The following is a 26,945-nucleotide window of genomic DNA, read 5'->3' on the forward strand; positions in this document are numbered from 1 at the left end:
ATGAAAAAACATGTTCTTGACACATAGAAACTGGTAGTGCCATGGTAGTATCATTCCAAACCATTTATCGGCACAGAGGAGAAACTATACAATACTAATGGGGAAAAAAAATCCACCACCGAGATAAAAATCAGGATCTATTCCTAAAAAAAGAATGAGCAAACTTCAAATAGAAAGGAACTTTAATCTGAGAAAGAGTATTTACAAAACATATAGAAACAGTAATGTTTAATTAAATTGGGCGTCTGCCTTCGGCTCAGGTCATGATCCGCAGGATGGAGCCTGCAGTCAGGCTCCCTGCTCAGTAGGGAGTCTGCTTCTCCCTCTCCCTCTGCCCAGGCATGCCGCTTGTGCTCTCACTCTCTCTCTCTCTCTCATGTTTTCTCTCTCTCTCAAATAAATAAATAAGATTTTTAAAAAAATTATAAACTGTTGAAATCAATGAGTGATTTTTTTAAAAACTCTGGATTCAAGGTCGATGGACAAAATGAAGGTTATTTATATGTGTGTGTGTTTACAGATTAGATGATTTATAAAGTTCTAAATCTCTCCAGAGATTATAAAACCTTGTTTCTCAACTAAATGTTATTCCATACTCTCTTCCACATTTCCCATTCCAGTTTCTTGCTGAAGTGTTGTTTGATGGTACCCTCATCACCTCCCATTTCCAGTGTCATTTCTTCATCTATTTGCAAATTATTCAATGCATAACTAGATTCCTGTTTTCTTGTATTTTCCAATTATTCCAATCTATAATTTTTATCTCTACATGATCAGATTATTTATAAACCTGCATTTACCTGTTTCATAGATTTTCTATTTTTAAAATTGTGCTTTTCAAAAAAATTTCTATTTCTTCATTATATAAACAATACAGATTCCTCAGTTGGATTTGAAAATTCAGATAAGCAAATAGAAGAAAAATCCTTTATTATCAACATGAGTTTTCTATCAAAAATTGGATATTACTGGGGCACCTGGGTGGTTCAGTTGGTTAAGTGTTTGCCTTATGCTCCGGTCATGATCCCAGGGTCCTAGGGTCAAGCCCTGCATTGCGCTCCTTGCTTCAGGGGGAAATCAGCTGCTCCCTCACCCTCTGCCCCTCCCCCTGCTTGTGCTCGCTCTCTCTTAAATAAATAAATAAAATCTTTTTTAAAAAATTGGGTATTATGCCTATGGCATTAGTAATCTTCCTTTCTTCATGTAATATGGATTATAAATACAAGTCAACAAATATACAATAAAACATGACTCTGATTTTTAAGAAGATATTCTTTAGTATGCATGTTCCATTTAAATATGTATTTTACCTATATTCTAATATCAGAAATCTTGGATGTTTTCAATCACAGTTAAAGATACAGAAGTAGTGAAGAGAAGGGCCATATGCACCCCAATGTTCATAGCAGCATTGTCCACAGTAGCTAAATCGTGGAAGGAACCGAGATGCCCTTCAACAGATGACTGGATTAAGAAGCTGTGGTCCATATATACAATGGAATATTACTCAGCTATCAGAAAGAATGAGTTCTCAACATTTGCTGCAACATGGACGGCACTGGAGGAGATAATGCTAAGTGAAATAAGTCAAGCAGAGAAAGACAGTTATCATATGATTTCTCTCATCTATGGAACATAAGAACTAGGAAGATCGGTAGCAGAAGAAAGGGATAAAGAAAGGGGGGGTAATAAGAAGGGGGAATGAAGCATGAGAGACTATGGACTCTGAGAAACAAACTGAGGGCTTCAGAGGGGAGGGGGGTGGGGGAATGGGATAGACTGGTGATGGGTAGTAAGGAGGGCACATATTGCATGGTGCACTGGGTGTTACACGCAACTAATGAATCACCGAACTTTACATAAAAAATAAATAAATAAATAAATAATTTAAAAAATAAATAAATAAATAAGCAAACTTCATGCCACAAAAATAAAAAAAAAAGAAGGTTATTAGATATGATGAGAACAAATCTGACTATTTCTCTAAAATCCCCATTAGTATCTCTGGTTGGAGACCAACGTAGAGGGCAACTGCATAAAACATCACAACAGGGTGAGCAAGAACTGAGTGCTGGAGAACTCACATGGCTACATGGACAAGGCTGAAGCAGCTCTCCTGAGTCTGTGCTGCCTCCATATTTTCTGGAAGGAATTCAGATGATTCCACATGTCCCCAGATAGAGGTGACAAAGGCAAATGTTAGGAAAGCAAGGCTACAGCTTTCATAGGGAATGAACATGGTGCAGGTGACATAGCCTTGTCTCTGAGGGCTAGGGCGGTCTGACCAGACCAGAGGTCAAAATGAAACACACGGTCATATCTCAGACAAGCCCGTAACAGCGTAAGGGCTAAGGTGTGGATGAGCCACTTTGGAAGTATAGTGGATGCTGACTAAATATAATAAGAGTACATACTTTCCATAGCCTCATACTCCAGGATCAAAGGCTAGACAGGACCTGGGATAGGTCCAGAGAGGCCAAATCTCAGCAGGTAATGGCCAGCCCTCATGAAGGACCTAACAAATCTCAAGGAGAGACCGACATGTAGACCAGACCAGGATGAAATGACATGAAAAAGAGGCTCTTCAAACCAGGCAAGACAGGTTTCTATCTTTGATAGAAAAGTTTCAAGTTCATGTCATCCCATTCATATACACATATATAACTTCACTTCCCCACTCCCCAAATCTTTCATTGCTGCTAATTAAGAATATTAAGCTAATCACAAAAGAATAAATAAATTCTTTATTTTTGGTTCAGCTGTTTAGAAGAAAAAAATCAGACTTGTGACCCCTTAATATTTAAGTTTACTATTATCAGAATAATTCCAGTTTCCCTTATTAGATTGTAAACCCACCTAGGTAGAAATTGCATATATTTGGCTCATCCTTGTATTACCAATACCTAGCTCAGTGTGAGGCACATTGTAGGTCATGGGTAAATGATAATTACATAGGCAGCCGATCAGGAGTTTAAGCAAAGGCAGATCCAAGTGCAGAGCATTCATAAGCCAACATTTCCTTGAGTATGTAGCCAACCGAAATTATTGCATATGTCCTCCAAAAAGTTGTGCGTAAAAATATTCATGGAATACTTACTATAGCCAGAATTGCAGACAACTCAACTACTCACCAGAAATAGAATGGATAAATTGTTATATGTTTATGTAATATAATGCCATGAAACAGTTAATGAAATAGAGCCACGGGCAACAACCTGAGTGAATCTCACATCGTGCGTAAAAGAAGGCAAATAAAAATAATGCCCCCTTTGCGTGTAATATATGTGATTGTGTGTGCATCCACACATACAGATGTAAATTTCATATATACGTGTGTATATATATATACGTATATATATATATGCCCCCACCACATGTACAATACATAAAATACTACAATTCTGAATTGTATTTATCTGTGTGCTTTTAAATTTTTTTATTTATTATTTTTGAGAGAGAGAGTGTGCACAAGCCCTCAAGGTTGGGAAGGGGCAGAGGGAGAGGGAGAGGGAGAACCCCAAGCAGGCTCCACACTCAGCACAAAGCCCAATGCGGGGCTTCATCCCATGACCTTGAGATCACGACCAAAGCCAAATCAAGAGTCAGATGCTTAACCAACTGAGCCACCTAGATACCCCTATCCATGTGTTTTTTAAATATTTATTATTTCTTTAGAGAACTGAGATTGCAAAAGAAAGACTATGAGTCATTTTGTATTTCCTAAGTTATTTGAGACCTTGAAATTTTCCATCATATAAAAGGCTACATTTTGCAAAATTCCTGCTCCTTTTCTAGTATAATAGAAGATCTCATTTTCCATGGTCTCATTTATAAGTCATAGTCCTTGTTCTTTAAAGATATGATGAATGTATGTAGTGGCTAATATTAATAATTACCATTTACTGAGCTCTTATTATGACTCATGGATTCTGCAAGCATTTTGCACAAAGTATTTCCTCTTACAAACCTATATGCTTAATATTAGTGAATTCATTTTATACACAACAAAATCTAAATTCCAAAGAATTTCAGTATATTGCAAACGTTTGCACATCTAGCAATTGGCAGAACTTTGTAAAAACCTAGCTTTATCTGAGCTCACAATCATGTGTTTTCAACCTTTATTTGATCATGGAGTAAGGCCTGTATAACAGATATTCTTACAAAAGGGTTGCTTTGTAAGACAGAAGTCCATATAGTTTCCTCTTTAAAACACTTTGCCAGGGGCGCCTGGGCGGCACAGCAGTTAAGCGTCTGCCTTCGGCTCAGGGCGTGATCCTGGCGTTATGGGATCGAGCCCCACATCAGGCTCCTCTGCCATGAGCCTGCTTCTTCCTCTCCCACTCCCCCTGCTTGTGTTCCCTCTCTCGCTGGCTGTCTCTATCTCTGTCGAATAAATAAATAAAATCTTTTTAAAAAATAAAAAATAAAAAATAAGAAAAAAATAAAACACTTTGCCAAAAAAACACCTTATTCTAAAAGTTTTATATTTGCCTTTTATACAGTTTAAGTATATGGCGGATTTGAGAAAAGAATTGAAAAACAAAAAAAAAGTATCCTTATATATCCTTTTCCACTCCTTCTTAACTATTTTCTCTCATTTCATAACTAAGTGCTGGAATTTTAGTTTGAGTAAGATGGTTATTAAACTCACCTCAAATCTCTTAATTTATTTTTTTTAAAGATTTTATTTATTTATTCAACAGAGATAGAGACAGCCAGCGAGAGAGGGAACACAAGCAGGGGGAGTGGGAGAGGAAGAAGCAGGCTCATAGCGGAGGAGCCTGATGTGGGGCTTGATCCCATAACACCGGGATCACGCCCTGAGCCGAAGGCAGACGCTTAACTGCTGTGCCACCCAGGCGCCCCTCAAATCTCTTAATTTAAAATCAAATTATTCCTGATAATTTCTAGCTCAAGTATCATTCATCAACTAGTCATCACAAAAATGACAGTCTGTTGTCATTTGCTAGGAAGTTTTCTCCAAGTGTTGGTCATTTCCTATCGGAGACAAGTGACCCAACCAGTGAGAGAAAATAGAGAGTTCTTTCAAGAACTCTCAATGACTTCCATTCTGCTCTCTTCTCCTCCACAGATCACCACCTCCATTCCCCAAGTAGAGAAAACAAGCAACAGAGAGAGCTCCAATGTCCACATAGTTACTAGCCCGATCTCCTTTGGGGTTTTTGTTGTTCAGAGCGGCATCACAGATACAGTTTTCATTCTCCTTCCCTTGAAGTCATGGCTCATGCTCTTCCCCACTTAAGTTGATTATGCCTTAGAAAACATTGCTATCGCGGGAATTTAAACAGGAATTGTGTTTCAAATGTAGACCTATTTTTGAAGGAGATGACAGCTGCTGAATTTTAAATACTGAAATTATTACGTTCTCAATCTCTCCTATTCGCTGTATCTTAAACATTCTCCCAATACCTTGCTTTATTTTATAAAATGTTGTCTACTAGTCCTGATTACGGAAAAATATACAAACTCATTTCCTTTTATTCAGAATATTTCACATAATTATATTAAAAGTGTGTCCACTGTGCCACTAGTGAGAAGTCCTTTTCATTTTCTTGTGCAGCACTGACTTTCAGTGCCAGAGGGAGGAAAGTAGAATGATCTTTCTTGGGAGAGTGTGCTAGGAAAATCTGAAGATGAAAAGGAGGCCCTAGAGCGTGTTCATGAATCCTGGTAAATATTGGATGAGATGATTTCTCAGGGCCCTTTAAACTCAGTTATTTTATTATGCTACAGGTTTTCATGAAGTTCTCTCTTTTTCAAGTATCCTCTTCAGAGCAGCTTTGACTTCTTTGTTCCTCAGACTATAGATCAGGGGGTTGAGCATGGGATTGAAAAGGCTGTGAAATAGGAGGAGATATTTCTTCTGCTCCTTGGGGTTCCCATACCTGGGCCCAACATACGTTATAATGGCTGTGCCGTAAAAGAGTCCCACCACACACAGATGGGATGAGCAGGTGGAGAAGGCCTTCTGGCGCCCCTCCCCTGACTGAATCTTTAGGATGGCACGTAGAATATGTATGTAAGATATCACAATTGAGGAGAATGGTCCCACCAGCACAGACGCTGCCCCAGCCAAAACCATAATCTCATTAACGTGGGTATCTGCACAGGCAAGCTTGAGGACAGCTGTAATTTCACAGAAGAAGTGGTTAACTTTCTGTGGTCCACAGAAGGGCAATGGTATGAGTAGCACTAAGTGTACTAGGGCCAGGAGGACTCCTAAAATCCAGGAAGTCAGCGCCAGGGTGACGCAGACCCCCCAGCTCATGACGGCAGAATATCGGAGGGGGTGGCAGATGGCCACGTACCGATCATAGGACATCACCACCAGGAGAAGACATTCAGTATGAGCAAAAGTCAAGAAAAGAAAGGTCTGTGTCAAGCAGCCAGCAAAGGAGATGGGCTTATCTGGATTCAGGAGGTTCACCAGCATCTGGGGCACCGTGTTGCAGGCGTAGGCTATGTCGACGATGGCCAGGTGGGAGAGGAAGAAGTACATGGGGGTGTGCAGTCTGGAGTCCAGCGAGATGAGCCCCAGGATGAGCCCATTCTCCAGCAGGGTGAAGATAAAGAAGAGGGAGAAGAGCCCAAAAAGAAGCATCTGAATTCTTGGGCTGAGGGGAAATCCCAGGAGGATGAACTCTGTGACAGAGGTCTGATTTCCCCCCATTTCCCTGTGAAAGAGATAATGGAGCTCACCATGTCTGAATGCCTGAGGGAAGTGTTGAAACATGATGGGTCTGTGTGTGTCATCGTTTATTTCCTAAGAAAACATCTTTAATGAGATTTTTGTCCTGTTTATCACTAAGTGAAAACTATGATTCCAAATAACACAGAAGGAATTTTTTTTCACTGCAATAAGCTAAATCCTAGCATTCTATTACAGTCTTCAGTAAATCTTATGTCTATTGACCAACTTTCACAACAGTTCAAAGTGTTAATAATACTTAAATTGCCTTCATAGGACTGGGTATTTCCCTCGGTTTGTAATGATTCTGTCAGAGGTTTGCCTATGTGTGTTCCCGGATTGCGGTAAACATATATCCATAGTGCTAATTTGTGCTGCTATCTCAAGTATCTACAACATAAGGATGGGAAGAAGGGAGAGGTGTCATGTCAATGATTCTTGCATCAGGTTTGCTCATGAATTTGTGCCTTCAATATATTAATTATTTGTTTGCCTTGCGATCATTACTGACAGCATAATCTCAAACGAAATAAGAGAATGGTAGGCTCTTTGCCACAATTTTGTCTAGATTTCAAATGGAGATCTTTGTCTTGTGACTTTTGTACCTACAGATGTTCTATTCTAACTGTGCTGTCTCACCATCAGGATGTTACCCTTGTCACCCCTCTTACACTCTATGTTATATTTAAATTCTGTATCTATCTACCCACCTACCTATCTATTTAGTTTTTCCCAAATATTTTGCCACACCCTACAGTAAGAAATATCTACTAGGGAGAGGGGAGTTAAGATGGCGGAGGAGTAGGGGACCCCTTTTTCAGACGGTCCCGAGTCAAGCTGGATAGGTACCGGACCAGCCTGAACATCCACGGAATCAGCCTGAGATGCAGGAAGATACATCTGGATCTCTACAAATGAACATCTCCAGTGCTGAGTATTGAAACCGCACACAGATATGGGAAGATAAACGGAAGGGGGAGGGAGCCGCCGCGTTGGGAAGCCGTAGCCACCTGCACCGGGGAGCTGGTGGACTTGTGGACCGGCACCCACGAGAGAGCAGACTGAGACTGTGAGCCAGGGAACGCGCACCACCAGACTGAAATGGAGCTCCGGTGCACTCACTGGAACCAGACTGAGACCGGGAGCTCTGGGAGCGCACTGAGGCGGCTGGCGGCTGGCGGTGTTAGAAACACAAAGGACAGAGAAGCGCTGGCCCTGGAAGTGAGGGCTGGGATGCCGGGTGTGGAGCGCACATCCCGGGACGCTGCAGGGTTGAGCAGCACCAACAGAAACAGAGTTAAAGTGGCCAGAACATCAGTGGAGAACAGTCCGCGATCCCTCTGTTCTGAGACAGAGGCTGAGATTCGGCCACTGCTGCTCTGACTCTCAGAAGAGGCACAGCAAACCGCCAGGGAAAGCCGCCAGAGAACAAAAGCCCAGAAATACCAGCTCACAGGGTGCCCATCCCCATCCCCCCTCGCAGGGGACACGGAGACTCTACCCAAACAGGGTTGCCTGAGTATCGGCGCGGCAGACCCCTCCCCCAGAAGGCAGGCTGAAAAATCAAGAAGCCCACATCCCTAAGATCCCTATAAAACAAGTGCGCACTGCCTGGGTCCCGGTCAATAATTTGGGCTCTGGACAACCCTGCACCCTCTCCTCATCAGAATGACAAGAAGGAGAAATCCCCCCCAGCAAAGAAAAGACAATGAGTCTGTGGCCTCTGCCACAGAACTAATGGATATGGATATAACCAAATTATCAGAAATGGAATTCAGAGTAACAATGGTCAAGATGATGTGTAGACTTGAAAAAAGTATTAATGAAAATGTTAATGAGAATATAGAATCTCTAAGGGTGGAAATGAGAGCGAATCTGGCAGAAATTAAAAATTCTATGAGCCAAATGCAGTCAAAACCAGAGGCTCTCACGTCAAGGGTGAATGACGCAGAAGAACGTATCAGCTATTTGGAGGATGGGTTAGTAGAAGAAAAAGCTAAAATAGAATCTGGACTCAAAAAAATCCATGCTCAAGAATGTAGGTTACAGGAGATTACTGACTCAATGAAACGTTCCAATGTCAGAATCATTGGCGACCCGAGGGGGTGGAGAAAAACAGAGGTCTAGAAGAGATATTTGAACACATTGTAGCTGAAAACTTCCCTAACCTAGCAAGGGAAACAAACATTCGTGTCCAAGAGGCAGAGAGGACCCCTCCCAAGCTCAACCACGACAAACCTACTCGACATCACCTCATAGTGCATCCGCAAATATTAGATCCAAGGATACAGATTTGAAAGTGGCCAGGGCAAAGAAATTACTCACGTACCAAGGCAAAGATATCAGAATTACGTCAGACCTGTCTACACAGACCTGGAATGAGAGAAAGGGTGGGGGGGCATTTTTAAAGCTCTTTCAGAGAAAAACATGCATCCAAGGATCCTTTATCCAGCAAGGCTGTCATTCAGAATGGATGGAGAAATAAAGAAGTTCCAGAATCGCCAGTCATTGACCAATTTCATAACCAAGAAACCAGCCCTAGAGGAGGTACTAAGGAGGGTTCTATAAAAGTAAAAAGGCCCCAAGAGTGATACAGAACAGAAAGTCACAATCTATGGAAACAAAGATTTTACTGGCAACATGGCATCATTAAAATCATACCTCCAATAATCAGTTTCAATGTAAATGGCCTATATATCCCCATAAACGCCACAGGGTTGCAGATTCGATAAAAAGACATGACCCATCCATTTGCTGACTACAAGAGACTCATTTTGAACATAAAGATACATCAGATTGAAAGTAAAGGGATGGAATACCATCTTTCACGCCAATGGACCTCAAAAGAAAGCTGGGGTAGCAATTCTCATATCAGATAGATTGGATTTTAAACTAAAGACTATAGTTAGAGACACAGAAGGGCACTATATTATTCTTAAAAGATGTATCCAACAAGTGGATATGACAATTATAAATATATATGCCCCCAACAGGGGAGCAGCAAGATACACAAGCCAACTCTTAACCAGAATAAAGAGACATATAGATAAAAATACATTAATAGTAGGGGACCTCAACACTCCACTATCAGAAATAGAACACCCGTGCAAAAATCGACAAAAAGAATACTCATTCTATTCTAATGCCCATGGAACATTCTCAAGAATAGACCATGTTCTGGGACACAAAACAGGTCTCAACCGATACCAAAAGATTGAAATTATCCCCTGCATATTCTCAGACCACAACGCTCTGAAATTGGAACTCAACCACAAGGAAAAATTTGGAAGAAACTCAAACACTTGGAGACTAAGAACCATCCTGCTCAGGAATGACTCGATAAACCAGGAAATCAAAAATCAATTTAAACAATTTATGGAGACCAATGAGAATGAAAACACAACAGTCCAAAACCTATGGGATACTGCAAAGGCAGTCCTAAGGGGGAAATACATAGCCATCCAAGCCTCACTCAAAAGAATAGAAAAATCTAAAATGCAGTTTTTATATTCTCACCTCAAGAAGCTGGAACAGCAACAGAGGGACAGGCCTAATCCACGCACGAGGAAGCAGTTGACCAAAATTAGAGCTGAAATCAATCAAGCAGAAACCAGAAGTACAGTAGAGCAGATCAACAGGACTAGAAGCTGGTTCTTTGAGAGAATCAATAAAATTGACAGACCACTGGCAAGACTTATCCAAAAGAAAAGAGAAAGGACCCAGATTATTAAAATTATGAATGAAAAAGGAGAGGTCACGACGAACACCATTGAAATTGGAAGGATTATTAGAAATTTTTATCAACAGCTATATGCCAATAAACTAAGCAATCTGGAAGAGATGGAATCCTTCCTGGAAACCTATAAACTACCAAGATTGAAACCGGAAGAAATTGATTCCTTAAACAGGCCAATTAATTATGAAGAAATTGAGTCAGTGATAAACAACCTTCCAAATAACAAAACTCCAGGCCCGGACGGTTTTCCTGGGGAATTCTACCAAACATTCAAAGAAGAAATAATACCTATTCTCCTAAAGCTATTTCAAAAAATAGAAACAGAAGGAAAGCTACCAAACTCATTCTATGAGGCCAATATTACCTTGATCCCCAAACCAGGCAAAGACCCCCTCAAAAAGGAGAATTACAGACCGATTTCCCTAATGAATATGGACGCCAAAATCCTCAACAAGATACTTGCTAATAGAATCCAACAGTACATTAAAAGGATTATCCATCACGATCAAGTGGGATTCATACCTGGGATGCAAGCGTGGTTCAATATTCGCAAATCAATCAGCGTGATACATCATATCAACAAGAAAAGACTCAGGAACCATATGATCCTCTCAATCGATGCCGAAAAAGCATTTGACAAAATACAGCATCCTTTCCTGATTAAAACCCTTCAGAGTGTAGGAATAGAAGGTACATTTCTCAATCTCATAAAAGCCATCTATGAAAAGCCTACTGCAAATATTATTCTCAATGGGGAAAAGCTGGAAGCCTTTCCCTTAAGATCAGGAACTCGACAAGGATGCCCACTCTCGCCACTATTATTCAACATAGTACTAGAAGTCCTTGCAACAGCAATCAGACGACAAAAAGGGATCAAAGGTATTCAAATTGGCAAAGAAGAAGTCAAAATGTCTCTCTTTGCAGATGACATGATACTCTATATGGAAAACCCAAAAGAAGCCACTCCCAATCTATTAGAAGTTATAGAGCAATTCAGTAACGTGGCGGGATACAAAATCAATGCTCAGAAATCAGTTGCATTTCTATACACGAATAACGAGACCGAAGAAAGAGAAATTAGGGAATCCATCCCATTTACAATAGCACCAAAAACCATACGTTACCTTGGAATTAACTTAACCAGAGACGTAAAGGACCTATATTCTAGAAACTATAAATCACTCTTGAAAGACATTGAGGAAGACATAAAAAGATGGAAAGATATTCCATGCTCATGGATCGGAAGAATTAACATAGTTAAAATGTCCATGCTACCCAGAGCAATCTACACTTTCAATGCTATCCCGATCAAAATACCGAGGACATTTTTCAAAGAACTGGAACAAATAGTCCTTAAATTTGTATGGAAACAGAAAAGGCCCCGAATCTCCAAGGAACTGTTGAAAAGGAAAAACAAAGCTGGGGGCATCACAATGCCGGATTTCGAGCTGTACTACAAAGCTGTGATCACAAAGACAGCATGGTACTGGCACAAAAACAGACACATAGACCAATGGAACAGAATAGAGAGCCCAGAAATGGACCCTCGGCTCTTTGGGCAACTAATATTTGATAAAGCAGGAAAAAACATCCAGTGGAAAAAAGACAGTCTCTTCAATAAATGGTGCTGGGAAAATTGGACAGCTACATGCAAAAGAATGAAACTTGACCACTCTCTCACACCATACACAAAAATAAACTCCAAATGGATGAAAGACCTCGATGTGAGACAGGAATCCATCAAAATCCTAGAGGAGAACATAGGCAGCAACCTCTACGACATCGGCCAAAGCAACCTTTTTCATGACACATCCCCAAAGGCAAGAGAAACAAAAGATAAAATGAATTTATGGGACTTCATCAAGATTAAAAGTTTCTGCACAGCCAAGGAAACAGTCAGAAAAACTAAGAGGCAGCCCACGGAATGGGAGAATATATTTGCAAATGATGCTACAGATAAAAGACTGATATCCAAGATCTACAAAGAACTTCTCAAACTCAATACGCGAGAAACAAATAAACAAATCATAAAATGGGCAGAAGATATGAACAGACACTTTTCCAATGATGACATACAAATGGCTAACAGACACATGAAAAAATGTTCAAAATCATTAGCAATCAGGGAAATTCAAATCAAAACCACACAAGGTACCACCTTACGCCAGTTAGAATGGCAAAAATAGACAAGGCAAGAAACAACAATTGTTGGAGAGGATATGGAGAAAGGGGAGCCCTCCTACATTGTTGGTGGGAATGCAAGTTGGTACAGCCACTCTGGAAAACAGTGTGGAGGTCCCTTCAAAATTTAAAAATTGAGCTACCCTATGACCCAGCCATTGCACTACTGGGTATTTACCCCAAAGATACAGACGTAGTGAAGAGAAGGGCCATATGCACCCCAATGTTCATAGCAGCATTGTCCACAATAGCTAAATCGTGGAAGGAGCCGAGATGCCCTGCAACAGATGACTGGATTAAGAAGTTGTGGTCCATATATACAATGGAATATTACTCAGTTATCAGAAAGAACGAGTTCTCAACATTTGCAGCAACATGGACGGCACTGGAGGAGATAATGCTAAGTGAAATAAGTCAAGCAGAGAAAGACAATTATCATATGATTTCTCTCATCTATGGAACATAAGAACTAGGAAGATCGGTAGGAGAAGAAAGGGATAAAGAAAGGGGGGTAATCAGAAGGGGGAATGAAGCATGAGAGACTATGGACTATGAGAAACGAACTGAGGGCTTCAGAGGGGAGGGGGATGGGGGAATGGGATAGGCTGGTGATGGGTAGTAAGGAGGGCACGTATTGCATGGTGCACCGGGTGTTATACGCAACTAATGAATTGTTGAACTTTACATCAGAAACCAGGGATGTACTGTATGGTGACTAACATAATATACTAAAAAAACATTAAAATAAAAAAAAGAAAAAAATAAATAAAAGTGGTCATTATAAAAACAACATTGAAAAAAAATAAATATCTACTAGGTACATACATTCATTAGCATATGTATATTTGAGTCCTTATTATGTACAATGTATTTCCTATATTATCCTATTCTATTTAATTAGTAAAATTAAAATTAATTAGTTGGTTGAATGATTTCAGGGTGGGTCATAGCCTGGGACTTAACAAGTACTGCTCTAGCCTATCCAAGGCTAGAGCAAGAGCCCTAATGATAGACTCATATTCATAGATTCATTACCATATTTTATAGCTTAACTCTATGTGAAAACATTATTATTATTTATCATGAATCATTAGGTTTTTGAGGCTGATCAAATTATAAAAGAATCTTTCCACAACAGAGTGGTTACTCTGAAGTTTGAATCATTGTTAAGTTTCAAGCCATTGCTTCTGTTTTGCCTGACTCCATTTCTTTCTTCAGTCCAGAATCCATCTGAATTTCACTAAAATAAGAATCCTAGAACTCATAATTGAGTTCCAATCTATCAGTTTCCCATTCAACGTTTCTGTTAAGTTAGTATTTGAAAGATTTCATAAACAAATGCAACTAACCTTTTGCCCTGCTTCAAAGGCAGAATCAGAATTCATAGTACATTATTGAAAGATGTGATTTTATCCTAGTTCAAAAAAGAGCTGTAACAATTGGAGTCACCTCCTTGAAAACTGGTTGTTTTATTGGAACCGAACTTTAGGTCAGTGAGTGTTGAAAATCAGACATTGACTAACCATCTGTCCAAGACAGGATTCCTGTGTTGAACCAGAAGGATACTAAGGTCCTTTCCGCTACAGGATTCACAGGCCCAAAATGTATAGAAAAGTGTTAGTCATATCCAGTTCAACTTTCTTGCAATATCTGGAGCCCGTGAAGATCACAATGCTATTTCTAAAACTTCCTATGATGAAGGCACACAATAAACCAAAGAAGAAGGACCAATGAGTACCTCATCTTCCTCCTACCTGCAGATAGCTAGAAGACCAAATGTCAAATCCACAGATACTTACTGAACATATCCTATGTCCTGCTTCATGTCTCAGCCGAGGGTGTAGAAGAGAGTTCCCATCTGCTGGTGTGTATAACCTGGTTGGAATGACAGGACTGTTAAAAGGATTCACAAAGATAATAATTCTTGTATTTAAATAAATCACCACAAGAAATTTCATATTCAAAAATAAAACCTTCAGGACATTCCTCTTCTGTAAAAAATTCCTTTCTTGGTCAATCAAGCCCATTATTTCATGAAAACACCACTTACGTTCATGAGGCAATAGAAAGGTTTGCAAGCAAACCCCTCAAACAGCTATGTTATAATTTAAACAAGAAACTCAACACTAAATGCAGGAGAGTAAATGATACATTAGATGTATCTAAAAGGAATGATAACTTTTAAATTATCCTATTAGCTAAGTCTATAAATAGCAGAAATTTGGCATTGAAAGACACTTAACAGTTACATTTGGTATTGTGATTTTTCATTACAGCCTGTCTGACATTGTATAGTGAACAAAGACTAGATAATAAACTTATCTCAGATTTACAGCTAAAAATGAGGAGACAAACTGGATAGAAGTTGGGAGAAGTACCAGCATGCCAATAAAGTAGATGGCATCTGTAAGTTAGTGTTGAAATTATTTTCTTCCAATGGTCTCTTGGGAGAAAAAGTTTCTCAACAGAGGCAACGGGATTTCTTTCAGAAGAGAGGATTTTATTTTCTGTGCAGCTCACCCACCTCTCGAGATGCTTCTGAGTTTTTGGTGTAGGGGGAGAGTTGAAGACCCATCCTGCACACCTCCATCTGCTTCTCCCAGAGAAGAGGGGCTCTCACTGTACTTACCTCTGGTTTCCTTAGAGGGACGCTCACGACAAATTGCCACCACTGCTGATGTCTTCACTCACTGTGGGGTCCATGATCCTAAATGTAAGAAGCATTAGAATGTCTTCCAGGCTCCTTCACATAACCCAGTTAACACAACCTTGGATTTATTTCAGTTTCAAGAACTCCAACACCCCCCCTCCACCCACTACCCCTCCCCAACAGATTAAGTGGTATTTAGGACAGATGAAACCCATATATTTTTCCCATGCTCTCTGGTGTTGGCTAAGTTTTATACACCTGACCCGACTGACCATGCATCCTATTTTTTTCATCAAGTCACCACAACGAATACAATTTATAAAGTAAGACCAGGTAGCAGGACCTATAGAAGCTATGGGGACATGGTAAAGAGTCAGGAAATAGGATAAGGTATCCCAATGGGACTTGTTAAATCCTGTTTTGTAGAATTTAATGGAGTGCCAAAAGGAAAGGAAAATTCTCAGCAGGNNACAATTTCTATTTTTCATTTCCAGAGATTCTGAGCTCAAGGGGGTGGAAAGACCAAGGCTCCCCTAGGTCTGTAGCTACTACATTTTCTCTTCTTCCTAAGATGGGAATTAACTAACCCCATCGTATAATATTGGGGAATAAATTTGATAGTGACTTTGTGACTTGAATTTCTTTTGTTCTTTTATCTAAATCTATTCTTATACTCAGATATAAAAGAAGTAGAATTTCCTAAGTTAAAGTTATTTTAGTGTACATGCCAACCAAGAAAATTATGCATAGACCAATTATTTTTTTACCCTGAGAGCACGGACCCGCAGTAGATCTGAAATGGGCTTTTCTCCATCACACTTGTTCAGGGAGAGGCTTATTGGTGACTGGCGTCCATATTTGTACCCTGACATGTCAGAAACATACTACCCTCCCATACTGATAATGTTCAAGGTCCTCTGGTGCCTAGAGAGAAACAGTTACCATTACTTGTATGCTGTTCATGGTCCAATTTATTAAACATATAAACTTACCATATTTCCTCCTTTCCTAATTCTACTGGCATATAAGGCTCCTATTTTTCTCAAAAAAATTTTTTGCCTAATATTCTGTTTTATCTGAAAAATAGCTTTTGTTTGATATTGAAAACGCTGTGTTCATTTTACTAATTATTTAAGATTTTTGTATTTGTTTTACCCTTTGAGATTGATTCAATAAACTACTCTTCTTCTACTATCCTTTCCTAGTTTTGTCATCAATGTTGTATTAGCCTTGTAAAATGAACTGGATAGTTGTCCCTCTTTTTCTGTTCTCAAAAATATTTTACATGATATGAAAATTGGCCATTCCTTGAAGATTGGTGAAATTTGCCTTTAAAACTGTTTGGCTTAGTGTTCTCTCATTGTAGGATAATTTTGGTCATCAATTCAATTATTTTGAATATTTATTGTTCAGATTTTCTATTTCTACATAAGGAAGTTTTAGTAATATTTCTAATTTTAAAATTTATTGAAATAAATTTTTTCATAGAATTCTGTTTTTAAATCTCTATTTTTTTGGTCTTATCCATTTTGTTGGTATTTGTAAAAAGAACTAGGTTTATATTTTAATGATCATCAAAATTCTTTATTTTCAGGGCGCCTGGGTGGCTCAGTCGTTAAGCGTCTGCCTTCGGCTCAGGGCGTGATCCCGGCATCCCAGGATCGAGCCCCACATCAGGCTCCTCCTCTGGAAGCCTGCTTCTCCTTCTCCCACTCCCCCCGCTTGTGTTCCCTCTCTCGCTGGCTGTCTCTCTGTCAAATAAATAAATAAAATCTTTAAAAAAAAAATTCTTTATTTTCATCATAAGGTTTGCTCTTATATAAACTCTACCCTATACTTATTTTAGTTCTCTTTTTTAAAAGGTTTTATTTATTTATCTGAGAGAGAGTGAGTGAGAGAGAGTGAGCATGAAAGGGAGAGGGTTAGAGGGAGAAGCACACTCCCCACTGAGTGGGGAGCCTAATGCGGGGCTCAATCCTGGGACTCCAGGATCATAACCTGAGCCGAAGGCAGGCACTTAACTGATTGAGCCACCAAGGATCCCTGTTTATTTTAATTCTTGATCATCTTCCTGAGTTGACTATTGAACTTACTTTTTGTGTCCTATTTATTTAATAAATATAAACTGAGATATAAATTTGCTTTTCTCTGCCATTTCAGCTACACATCTTAAGTGTGGTATTCAGAACTTTCATCATTATTAACTTCATTTTTAAAACACAAATGATGCCGAAGTACATTTTTACATTTCCAAATATTTGTATTACCTTTTAGTATTAATTTTAAACATATTATCACCGTGGTAAAATAATGAATCCTTGTGATATTTTTCTTTGAAAATTGGAGAGGTTTTGTTGCTTTGTATATACTCAAATTTTGCTATTTTTTATTATTGGAATGTAATGTGTATTTTCTATTTCCTTTTTTAAAGATTTTATTTGAGATAGAGAGAGCAAGCACTAGTGGGGGGAGGGGCACAGGCAGAGGGAGAGAGAGAATATCAAGCCAACTCCACGCGGCGCCCAGAGTCCAATGCGGGGCTCAATCTCACAACATGAAGATCATGACCATGACCGGAGCCAAAATCAGGTGTCAGACACTTAATTGACTGAGCCACCCAGGTGCCTCTATCTATTTCTTGGGCATAGGATTCTTTATGTATTAGATCAAGCTTGCTAATGCTGTTTTTCAGAACTTGTATTTCTAATTTTTTTCAGGGTTATCGATTTGTTTCTGCGAACATTTTGCTAAATCCCCCACTACCAAGGCAGATTTAAAAAACTTTTCATGATAATTCTCTGGGTTTTCCCCCTAATTCTATATGGTAGCTATGTTGTCACAAACATACATAGTTATGATCGTTACATCTTCTTGATAGCCTATTACCTGTATTTGTAGATAGTAACTCTCTCCATACTAATTAACACTTTCTGCCTTACACAAGCATAAAGGCAAATATCTGCCTAGTATTTACATTGTTACTTCAATGTAACAATCACATGTTTGCACAGGATATGTTTTTCAATACCATTATTCCCAGCTTCTCTTTGTGACTGTGTTTTAGTTGCTCTTCTAAACAATATATAGCTGTATTTTATGGGTTTGAAAATATCAATATGAAAATAGGAGGATGTAATCTATTTTCATTCAACGTAAATATTGAGACAACTAGACTATCTACCATTTCTGTTTTCTGGTTAGCACTCTTGTTCTTGGTCTTTATGCTTCTTTCTTCTGTTCACTTTATGAAGAGATACTATACCATTGTCTAACCTGGTGCCCTTTTTTTTTTTTTTTTTTACTTCATTGTTTTGTCTTCACTTAGTGAACAAAATTCCTAAAATGTCTTGGGCATTTTCACTCAGGGTATAGGTAACACACGCCACACCTATAATTACTGGATCACCTGGAAACACATCAGGTAATTTTAGAAATTTTACATAGTAATCTTCTGTTCTTTAACTCTCATACCTGCCCAGATAGTTTATGTAATAACTCCTATAATTGTCCCAAATTTCAGAGTGTTTTTCAAACCCCTCTTTGGATCAGACGGGAATCCCACAGGAAAAGAGAAGTCATACAGATATTTCAAGAGAGATTTTAATGTAACAAATGGCTAAAGTGATGTTGCAGAATTTCAACAGTAGACATGGAGGAGCTCTGTGACACCGGGATAGGAGCTGAGCAAAGCAGCCACCATCCCTAGGGTTAAGACCCAGAGCAGAGGTTGGCATAGTTACAAACTCGAAGGTCAGAGCAGTCAGGGTTCAGACTGTACCTCTGAGGGGGAGGTGCTCCCCAGCTTGCACTGTTGCCCTGCAGGGGGAGGAAGGAGGCTCGTTCTGGGAAAGTCAGAAAATAAAGGCTGGAGCAGCAGGCACCAGCTGCCACCGGCAAAGTGAAGAGTGGTTGAGCAATCCTGACAAGACCAGCAAGCAAACAGGAAGAAGCAAGTCCCTTTCCCGCAGTCCCGGCTCCCAGTGTCCTTTAGAGCTCCCTACCCACACAGCACAAGCGGCGGTAAGCCACTGAAATCAATAATCCAAATGCCCCAGTGTGGTTACTCTCAGCTGCAAGCCTGGGTACAAGACGCTGGGGTATTCCCGTTTGTCAGTAAAGAACAAGCTTCTACATCACTCCTATTGAGAATTAAGGGAGAGACATGAGAGTTATCGAAGAAAGACTAAGTGGAGAACGTGATTTAGATGTGGTACCCAAGGGGAACCTGGGTGGCTCCATCCGTTAAGTGTCTGACTTTGGCTCCGGTCATGATCTGAGGGTCCTGGGATCGAGTCCCGCATTGGACTCCCTGCTCAGCGGGGAGTCTGCTTCTCCCTCTGCCCCTCCCCCCACTCATGTGCGCACGCTCTCTCTCTCTCAAATGAATAAATAAAATCTTTGGGAAAAAAAAAAGATGTGCTCCCCAAATAGATTTGTTAACTCTTTACCCTGAACGGAACCCACTGCCAAGACACAGGAAACACTATAAAACAACAGACCTTCCTTACAAGACCAGCCCACGTACGACTTACGGCCCAGAGGGGCAGAGGAGAATGTGTGCTTCATGTTGGTAGTTGACACCCAGAGGGAAGGAGAGGGGAAGATGGGAAGTCAAGCACAGCTGTGTCTCACAAGCTGACAATCAGGAATCCCCTCCAAGATGATTCCCAAGGGAAAGGTAGTTACTCCCTGCTCACCTACATCATACACCATTATCCCCAACCCAAACAATACCCAACACTCTTTTTTTTTTAAGATTTTATTTATTTATTTGAGAGAGAGAGATAGCTAGAGTGAGCAAGCACAGAGCGGGAGGAGAGGGAGACGCAGGCTCCCTGCTAAGCAGGGAGGCCGATGTGGGACTCGGTCCCAGGACTCTGGGATCATGACCTGAGCCGAAGGCAGATGCTTAATCGACTGAGCCACCCAGGGGACCCATTACCCAACAGTCTAAAAAAGTACTGTACCATAAGTACTGTACTGTCCTTTCCGGACTAGCTTCCACTTAAGGTCAGTAAACGCTACTTGCATTTTGTAAATATGGTGGTCTCCCTGCCTGATGACGATGTTCATTGTCATGTGGACTCTGACAGAGGCAATCAGGACCCCCAGGAGACTCACAATCTTATAAATATTTTGTTCTTTCATGAAACGGTACCTGATTTATATACAAAGTAAGTGTTAATCCTGTTCTATAATACTGATATTTTAAATGTATTACACTCCAGCTAGTAATTGAGTTAAAAAAATTAACACTATAATGATAAAAAGATAACCTTATCATGACTAGCTCTCCTGTCATACAAAGCTTTTTTTTTTTTTTTGAAGTATAATGGACACACAGTGTTACATTAGTTTTAGGGGTACAACATAGTGATTCCACAACTCTATAACTTATGCCACGCTCACCACAAACGTAGCCACCATCTGTCACCATACGATGCCATTACAATACCACTGATTATGTTCCCTAAAGGAGGCAAGATCATATAAAGTTTCTTTAAAAATCTTCAAAGAAGCAAAATTTTATAATTATTAAATGTGGTCCTACCAAAAATCCTTCAACTTGGACTTCTTTATCTCAGTCATCATTATTACTGTCAACAGCCTTTCTTATTAATCACATTATCACGGAGCTATTCCCATTGGAAGAGAACCCCAATGCATAATCTGCGGAAGTAAAACATCGACAGCGGCTGACAGGTCCCCACTCTCGAGCTTCAGAAGGACAAGATTATTCAAAGTACGAGTCACTAGGAATTTTTCTACTCTGTTTCACTAGCTCCACATGGCTTACATTTCTGCTGTTTATTAATAGTTTCCAGAGTGACTTCCTTTTGTTACATCCAACTGTTGACACAAATTTACCACAGAGAAAACTCTCATATAAAAAGAAAATAGAGTTTTATTAGAACCCAAGGTAGGACAGCCCAAGGGAAGAAAGTGCTCCAGAGAATGAACGGTTTTTACAGGGTTATATACTTTTTTTACATCTTGTAAAATCTCTAAAGATTATGCATGAGCATTAGGTGGGAATCATGAGTTTTAACATCAAGGAATGCTGGGAGCAGGAGCATTGATCAATATCCCAAGGACAAGATGGCTTTCCTTGAGTCTACTCATTCACAAAGCCAATGTACAATGCATTCGTGGCGGGCCATAAATCAGGCTTTTGGTTTGAACAAAGTTTATGTACAATCATACCGACTTAAAGGAAAGAGAGTTTTTCTTTCATCACTATCAGAAACACTAGGTGGCCTGTAATTTTTGCCCTATCAAAGAAGAAAGGATGAGAATTATCTGTGTCTGACCTCATTATGTTTGCTGTGGTCTAAAGGGTTCTGCACCCAACTCCATCATGTGTGTGTTGGGGGATTCCCACACACACGCAAAAATTCTCTAGACCCCAGCCAGGTATTCCACAGTTCAACTCAGTTGTGACAGTATCTACCCTGAGATACTGTCAGATTTCACAGACATAGCATTTTGCCCCCAGAAGACTGCCCCCCATGTCGGAAGCCAATCACAAGCCCTTCCTGTGTTTCTGATCTCCCCGCTACAGACCAGAAGTTCCCACTACTGCCTCCTTGGCCTGCAGATGACAATCACAAGTCTATGTCATTACCTGTGTGCTTCTCACCAACTGGCTATAAATCAGAGGTTCCTGTGACACCCTCCTTGGGTTTGCTTAATTTTCCAGGGCAGCTCACAGAATTCAGGAAACCGATTTACTCACTAGATTCTGATTTCTTACAAAAGAAGATGCAAATCAACAGCTAGATGAACAGAGACACATAGGGTGAGGTCCTGGCCAGAGGACCCAGACACGGAAGAGTTCTGGTTCCCCACACGGAAGCTCTCTGAACCCTGTCCTTTTGGGTTTTAATGGAGACTTCATTGCACAGGCATGATTGACTAAACCATTAGCCATTGGTGATGGATCCAACCTCCAAGCCCTCTGGTTCTCCTGGCAACCAGCTCCCATCTTAGGTGCTTTCCAAAAGTCACTTCATTAACATAAACACAGCTGTGGTGGAAAGGGGCTTCTTATGAATAACAAGACTCCCATTTCACCTTTATGGCTCCAAAGTAATTTTGGGAACTGAGGACAAGAGACTGAATGTTATAATAAAGGATGCTCCAATTGCTCTTATCCTTCAGGAAATTACAAAAGTTTTGGGACCTGGGAGCCAGGAAGCATGGATGAAGACCAAACATATTTCTTATGAATCACAACATCACAGGTCAGTATCTCACTAATTAAATACTCGTTGGGCTGAGAGAGAAATCCTACCAGGAAAATCTTAGGTTTGCCAGAATCTGATTTTTTTTTCAAAGATTTTATTTTTTATTTATTCGACAGAGATAGAGACAGCCAGCGAGAGAGGGAACACAAGCAGGGGGAGTGGGAGAGGAAGAAGCAGGCTCATAGTGGAGGAGCCTGATGTGGGGCTCGATCCCACAACGCCGGGATCACGCCCTGAGCCGAAGGCAGACGCTTAACTGCTGTGCCACCCAGGCGCCCCTGATTTTTTTTTTTTAAACTGGGGCATCTTTTAAGATTCCAGGATATTTTCATCCTGTTTGTGGACCATCTTTCCAAGCAACTTACCATTCTCAAAAATCATCAAGAAAATAAAGTATTTCTTTAGAGTAGTGGTCCTCAAACCTAACTACACCTGGCCCTTAAAAAAATGCTGACCCCGGGACACATCCCTGGCGACTCTGATTTAATTTGTGTGTGCCCAAGCCTCAGGATTCTTTAAAGCTCCCAGGCGATTCCCAAGGTCAGTGAAGGGCAAGGACCATTTCTTGTGATTATCTTTTTCTTTTCATTTTTTCTCTTCCTTGGACTTTGCCTTTTCTTTCATTCCTTCAAAAATTCCCATTTCAACACCTGGTTTTCTGTCAGTTCATAAACCACTCTGATAGATTCTGTTGCTTATCTAGCAGATTAATAGAGAACAGCATATTTTCTTTCAGAATCATTAATTTTGTTCTATTCAGGCTCACTCTTCTGGAAGTTTCTTGATGGCATTAACTGGGTGCTAATCCATTCAAGGCAAGGCTGAATCTTGACAATATCATTGTTCTCACGGTTAACAACATTAGTATTCTCAAATGAAAGGCAAAATCCTCAGTCACAAATTGAACGCCTTCAAAGAAAAATAAAAGTCCTTGTTGTGGAGTCATCAAGCCCAGCGGCCAAGAAAGAATTCTTGAGACATTTTGCGGTGCAACTTTGTAAGCTTATTCAAGTAGCATGGGGACAGGACCCATGAGCAGAAAGAGCTTCGCTTTTGCCGTATGAAGCTGGTGGTTATACGCTTAGTGCTCAAGGGGACATGCAGAGTATTAGATCATAAATGTTCCCTCGAATTTCTACTCATAAAACTACTTTTGCAAGATTTCTCTGGTGCTTATCATTCAGGAGGATATTAACTAGCGGTGAAACGTACAGGCAGTCATGAGGCCCTTAAAGAATGTAGCAACCAGTATGTATCAGATCCTTGTCGGAACTATGCAGGCTATAGGTCAGCCTTCTGGGCTAAAGCTGGACATTTTTCTGTTTCTATCCCTCATCGCTCCTCAAAAATGTGCTTATTCTGCCTCCTCAGATAAAGATCACCCCATTTGACCTCCTCACCGGCATATTTTGTGATAGTTAATGCTTATTTCAGGACCCACAGCACAGAGGCTGCCCCAGTGGCCCGGCCCACGCCAAAAATTAAACCTAAGTCCTGCACTTGCAGGAAACACCTACGGAGAATCCTAACACACACCAATCACAATCCCAACTCAGCTTCAGCGAGCTTACCCTACCCTAGAACATCAGACCTGCTGGCCTTAGCAGGAAATCCCCAACCTCCTAGCTAGCTGAGCCCATTTCCAAAGTGCCTCTTCTAACGCTCCTATGAAACTCACTCTTGCCTCAAATCCTTTGGGAACAGTCCTCTGTGGTGAGTGAGGCATTGTACTGCTGGTGTCAGGACAGCCGGGCTGCACAGACACTGAGCTGACCCAGTTGGCAACAAAATTCAGGAGCTGTGTGCAGGTCCTTGCCTGTGGCTAGAAGTCCATGGCATCACTGCGGGGTGGGTAGACTTTGAAGTTACTACCTGATGAGATTAAGGATTCAGAGGCAGCAAAGGTGATCTACCTTTAAATTTTTTTTTAAGATTTTATTTATTTTTTAGAGAGAGAGAGCACGAGTAGGGGGGGCATTGGGAAAGGGAGATGCAGACTCCCCCTAAGCAGGGAGCCCAACGTGGGGCTCGATCCCAGGACCCTGAGATCATGACCTGAGCCAAAAATTCAGACGCTTAACTGAGCCACCCAGGCACCCCTTTAAATTTTTAACACACATGTTAATTCTAAATTTTTCTAATGAAGTCTACAGTTATTCAAGATTTTCATCTTCTTGCTAGCCATGACAAGGGACTTCTTTTGATTTAATGACTCATTGGTATTACTTGATCAACATTTCATGGCTGATAAGCATTTTCTTTTTCCTTTTCTCATATAAAAAGCTATTTTGTCTACATTAACTGCTACATTTACTAACATGTTTTAACAACTTTTATGCTCAGCATTTTTTCCTCACATCATACACTTTCACTTCAAAAAAGATCCAAGTACATCAGTTTAGAGTTCTTCCACTGAAGACCTGTGGGGGATACATTTTGCTAGACTTATCTCATAAGATTTTCTCTTGTTTGGTTCTCTTATTGCTGAATGAATTTTTGGCTAAGTATAAAATAGTAGAGTGATGCTTCCCCCATCATTTTGAATGCTCTCTTCTGTCATCTGTTTCGCTGGGGAGAAGTTGCTGTTACTTCACCGTGTCTACATTCCAGTGTCATTGGGGAAAGATGGGATGACATCTGGGAAGCACCCAGCAGACTCCTCCACGTTAAGTAAGTGCACCCTTCTTCCTCTCGCCCTCGGCCCTTTGGAAACTGGGACTAACATTAAAAGAATATATATAAAAAGAAGTCATAACAACAAAATATAATCTGTTTATTAAAGTCCTATAATTCAAATATTGAAACAATTAAGAGTAATCTCTCATACACTCAGGCATTTTCTGTAATTTCTTGACGAAATATAGTTTTTGGTTTTGTTTTCTCTTTTTGAATCAGAGCCTTTCCTGAGACTGGCTGGAGGACATCTCTTTATAACTCATCTATCCCAGTTACCTTGGCAGAAGCTTGGTCTTTCTGGTCTACATCTTCTCAATTATTTTTGAACTGACATAAAAGTGAATGCAATCCCCTGATTTTTCTAATGGGTCCTTGTAGAAACATTCTGAATCCAAACCTATGGCTGATATTTTCTATGAGACACATTATCCTGTATTTGCCTCTTCTTCCCTCTTTGGGTTTTAACCTTAATTTAAGGTATACATATTTTAGTGAATAATAATTTTCTAGGTATAGTTAAAACATCATTTTTATTAAAATATTGCTTGTTTTCTTCTTTCTACGTTTAAAATAGGTTATACAGTAACTCTGTAGTCCTTATTGTTACATTTAGAGCCAGTATTTTTTTTTTAATTCAAATTATTGGGAGGGAAGGGGACGATGGCAAGGGGGGTTGGAGAGGGAGGGAGCAGGGCAAGCAGAGCAGGACTGAGCAAGCAACGGCCTGATACTGTGGAGATATGGAGACTCAGATATCGGCCGGAGACAAAATGTTTTCCCCAAGTTAACTAATGAGTAGAATAGTCAATGAGATAGTCAGCAACGAGGCTTTTCGAGAAGAGGAAAATCATGCATTAAGAGAGAGATGGAAGGCAAAGGTTTCCCCTGTGCATCTTAATTTCATGGAAGAAGAAAAATGGGGACTGATATTGATACATGAGAGGATATGAAAAAAATAGATCTACAGAACATGGATAATAATATACAATCACTTACATCGAACAGCTGAATGGCATGTGATCCTACCAGAGAGGAAGAGAATTCAAAAGATGCCACACTTAGGGTGTTAAAGAAATCACTGTTGTCATACTCTTCGGCCACTTCGTTCCCAAAGTTGTGTTAAAAGGGAAAAAAAATTTACTCTCCCTCATCACTCTGACCACTTGGACCCGGAATAAGTGATCAGTATTGCCTGGAGCAGATGCTCTTGGAAATTTGCTGAGGTTCCTACAAGTCTTTACCAAACTTTGTCGTGTTAGACATTCTAAACGTGAGTTTACAACATTATGTTAAGCTATTGGCCTCCCTTCGTGCTGTCTTCCTTTTAGAAGAATTTCTTACCCTTGTGATGTTTTAAGGCTTTGTAATCTGAACGCTGGGAAAGGTAACTCTCCCGAATAACTGACTCTCATATTTATTCTAAACACAAACTCACCTAAATTAAATGCAGCAGAATTAAATAAAAAGGAACAAAGATCCTGATATTTCTCGGCCTCTCACATACATACAAAAAATCCATAAAGTTAAACTTTGCTTTTCACAGAAATAGATTCCATGGGCTCAGATTCAGATAATTTTTCAGAACTAATGTCATCCTTAGACTTGAAGTTCCTTAGTGCATTTCTCAGGAGGGGACTGCATAACAAGGTCAGTATTTATTCTCTGATTAGAGGTGCACTACTGTACAGAATATATTATGGCATTATTAGCATATACTTACAGCAAGAAGGGAGACAGACATCT

The 26,945-nt window shown here is 40.1% G+C and overlaps 2 protein-coding genes across 2 annotated transcripts in view; both read right to left on the minus strand.

Annotated features, from left to right (window-relative positions):
• The window catches only part of LOC103669079 (olfactory receptor 2A14-like), a 56,561-nt gene that overhangs the window by 18,979 nt on the left and 10,637 nt on the right, over window positions 1–26,945 (minus strand). Inside the window, exons 2-4 of the mRNA XM_008697402.2 lie at window positions 16,047–16,203; window positions 15,259–15,336; window positions 14,429–14,504 (exon numbers count right to left, since the gene is read on the minus strand). Coding sequence (XP_008695624.2) covers window positions 14,429–14,454 — 26 coding nt within the window. The 5' untranslated portion in view covers window positions 14,455–14,504; window positions 15,259–15,336; window positions 16,047–16,203. The remainder of the gene's footprint in view (window positions 1–14,428; window positions 14,505–15,258; window positions 15,337–16,046; window positions 16,204–26,945) is intronic.
• On the minus strand, window positions 5,762–7,864 carry LOC103668964 (olfactory receptor 2A25). Its single transcript, XM_008697282.2, has one exon. It carries the CDS (start codon window positions 6,755–6,757, stop codon window positions 5,762–5,764), a length of 996 nt encoding a protein of 331 aa, XP_008695504.2. The 5' UTR covers window positions 6,758–7,864.

The sequence above is a fragment of the Ursus maritimus genome, unplaced genomic scaffold, assembly GCF_017311325.1.
Source record: "Ursus maritimus isolate PB19 unplaced genomic scaffold, ASM1731132v1 scaffold_3, whole genome shotgun sequence".
NCBI classification, from domain to species: domain Eukaryota; kingdom Metazoa; phylum Chordata; class Mammalia; order Carnivora; family Ursidae; genus Ursus; species Ursus maritimus.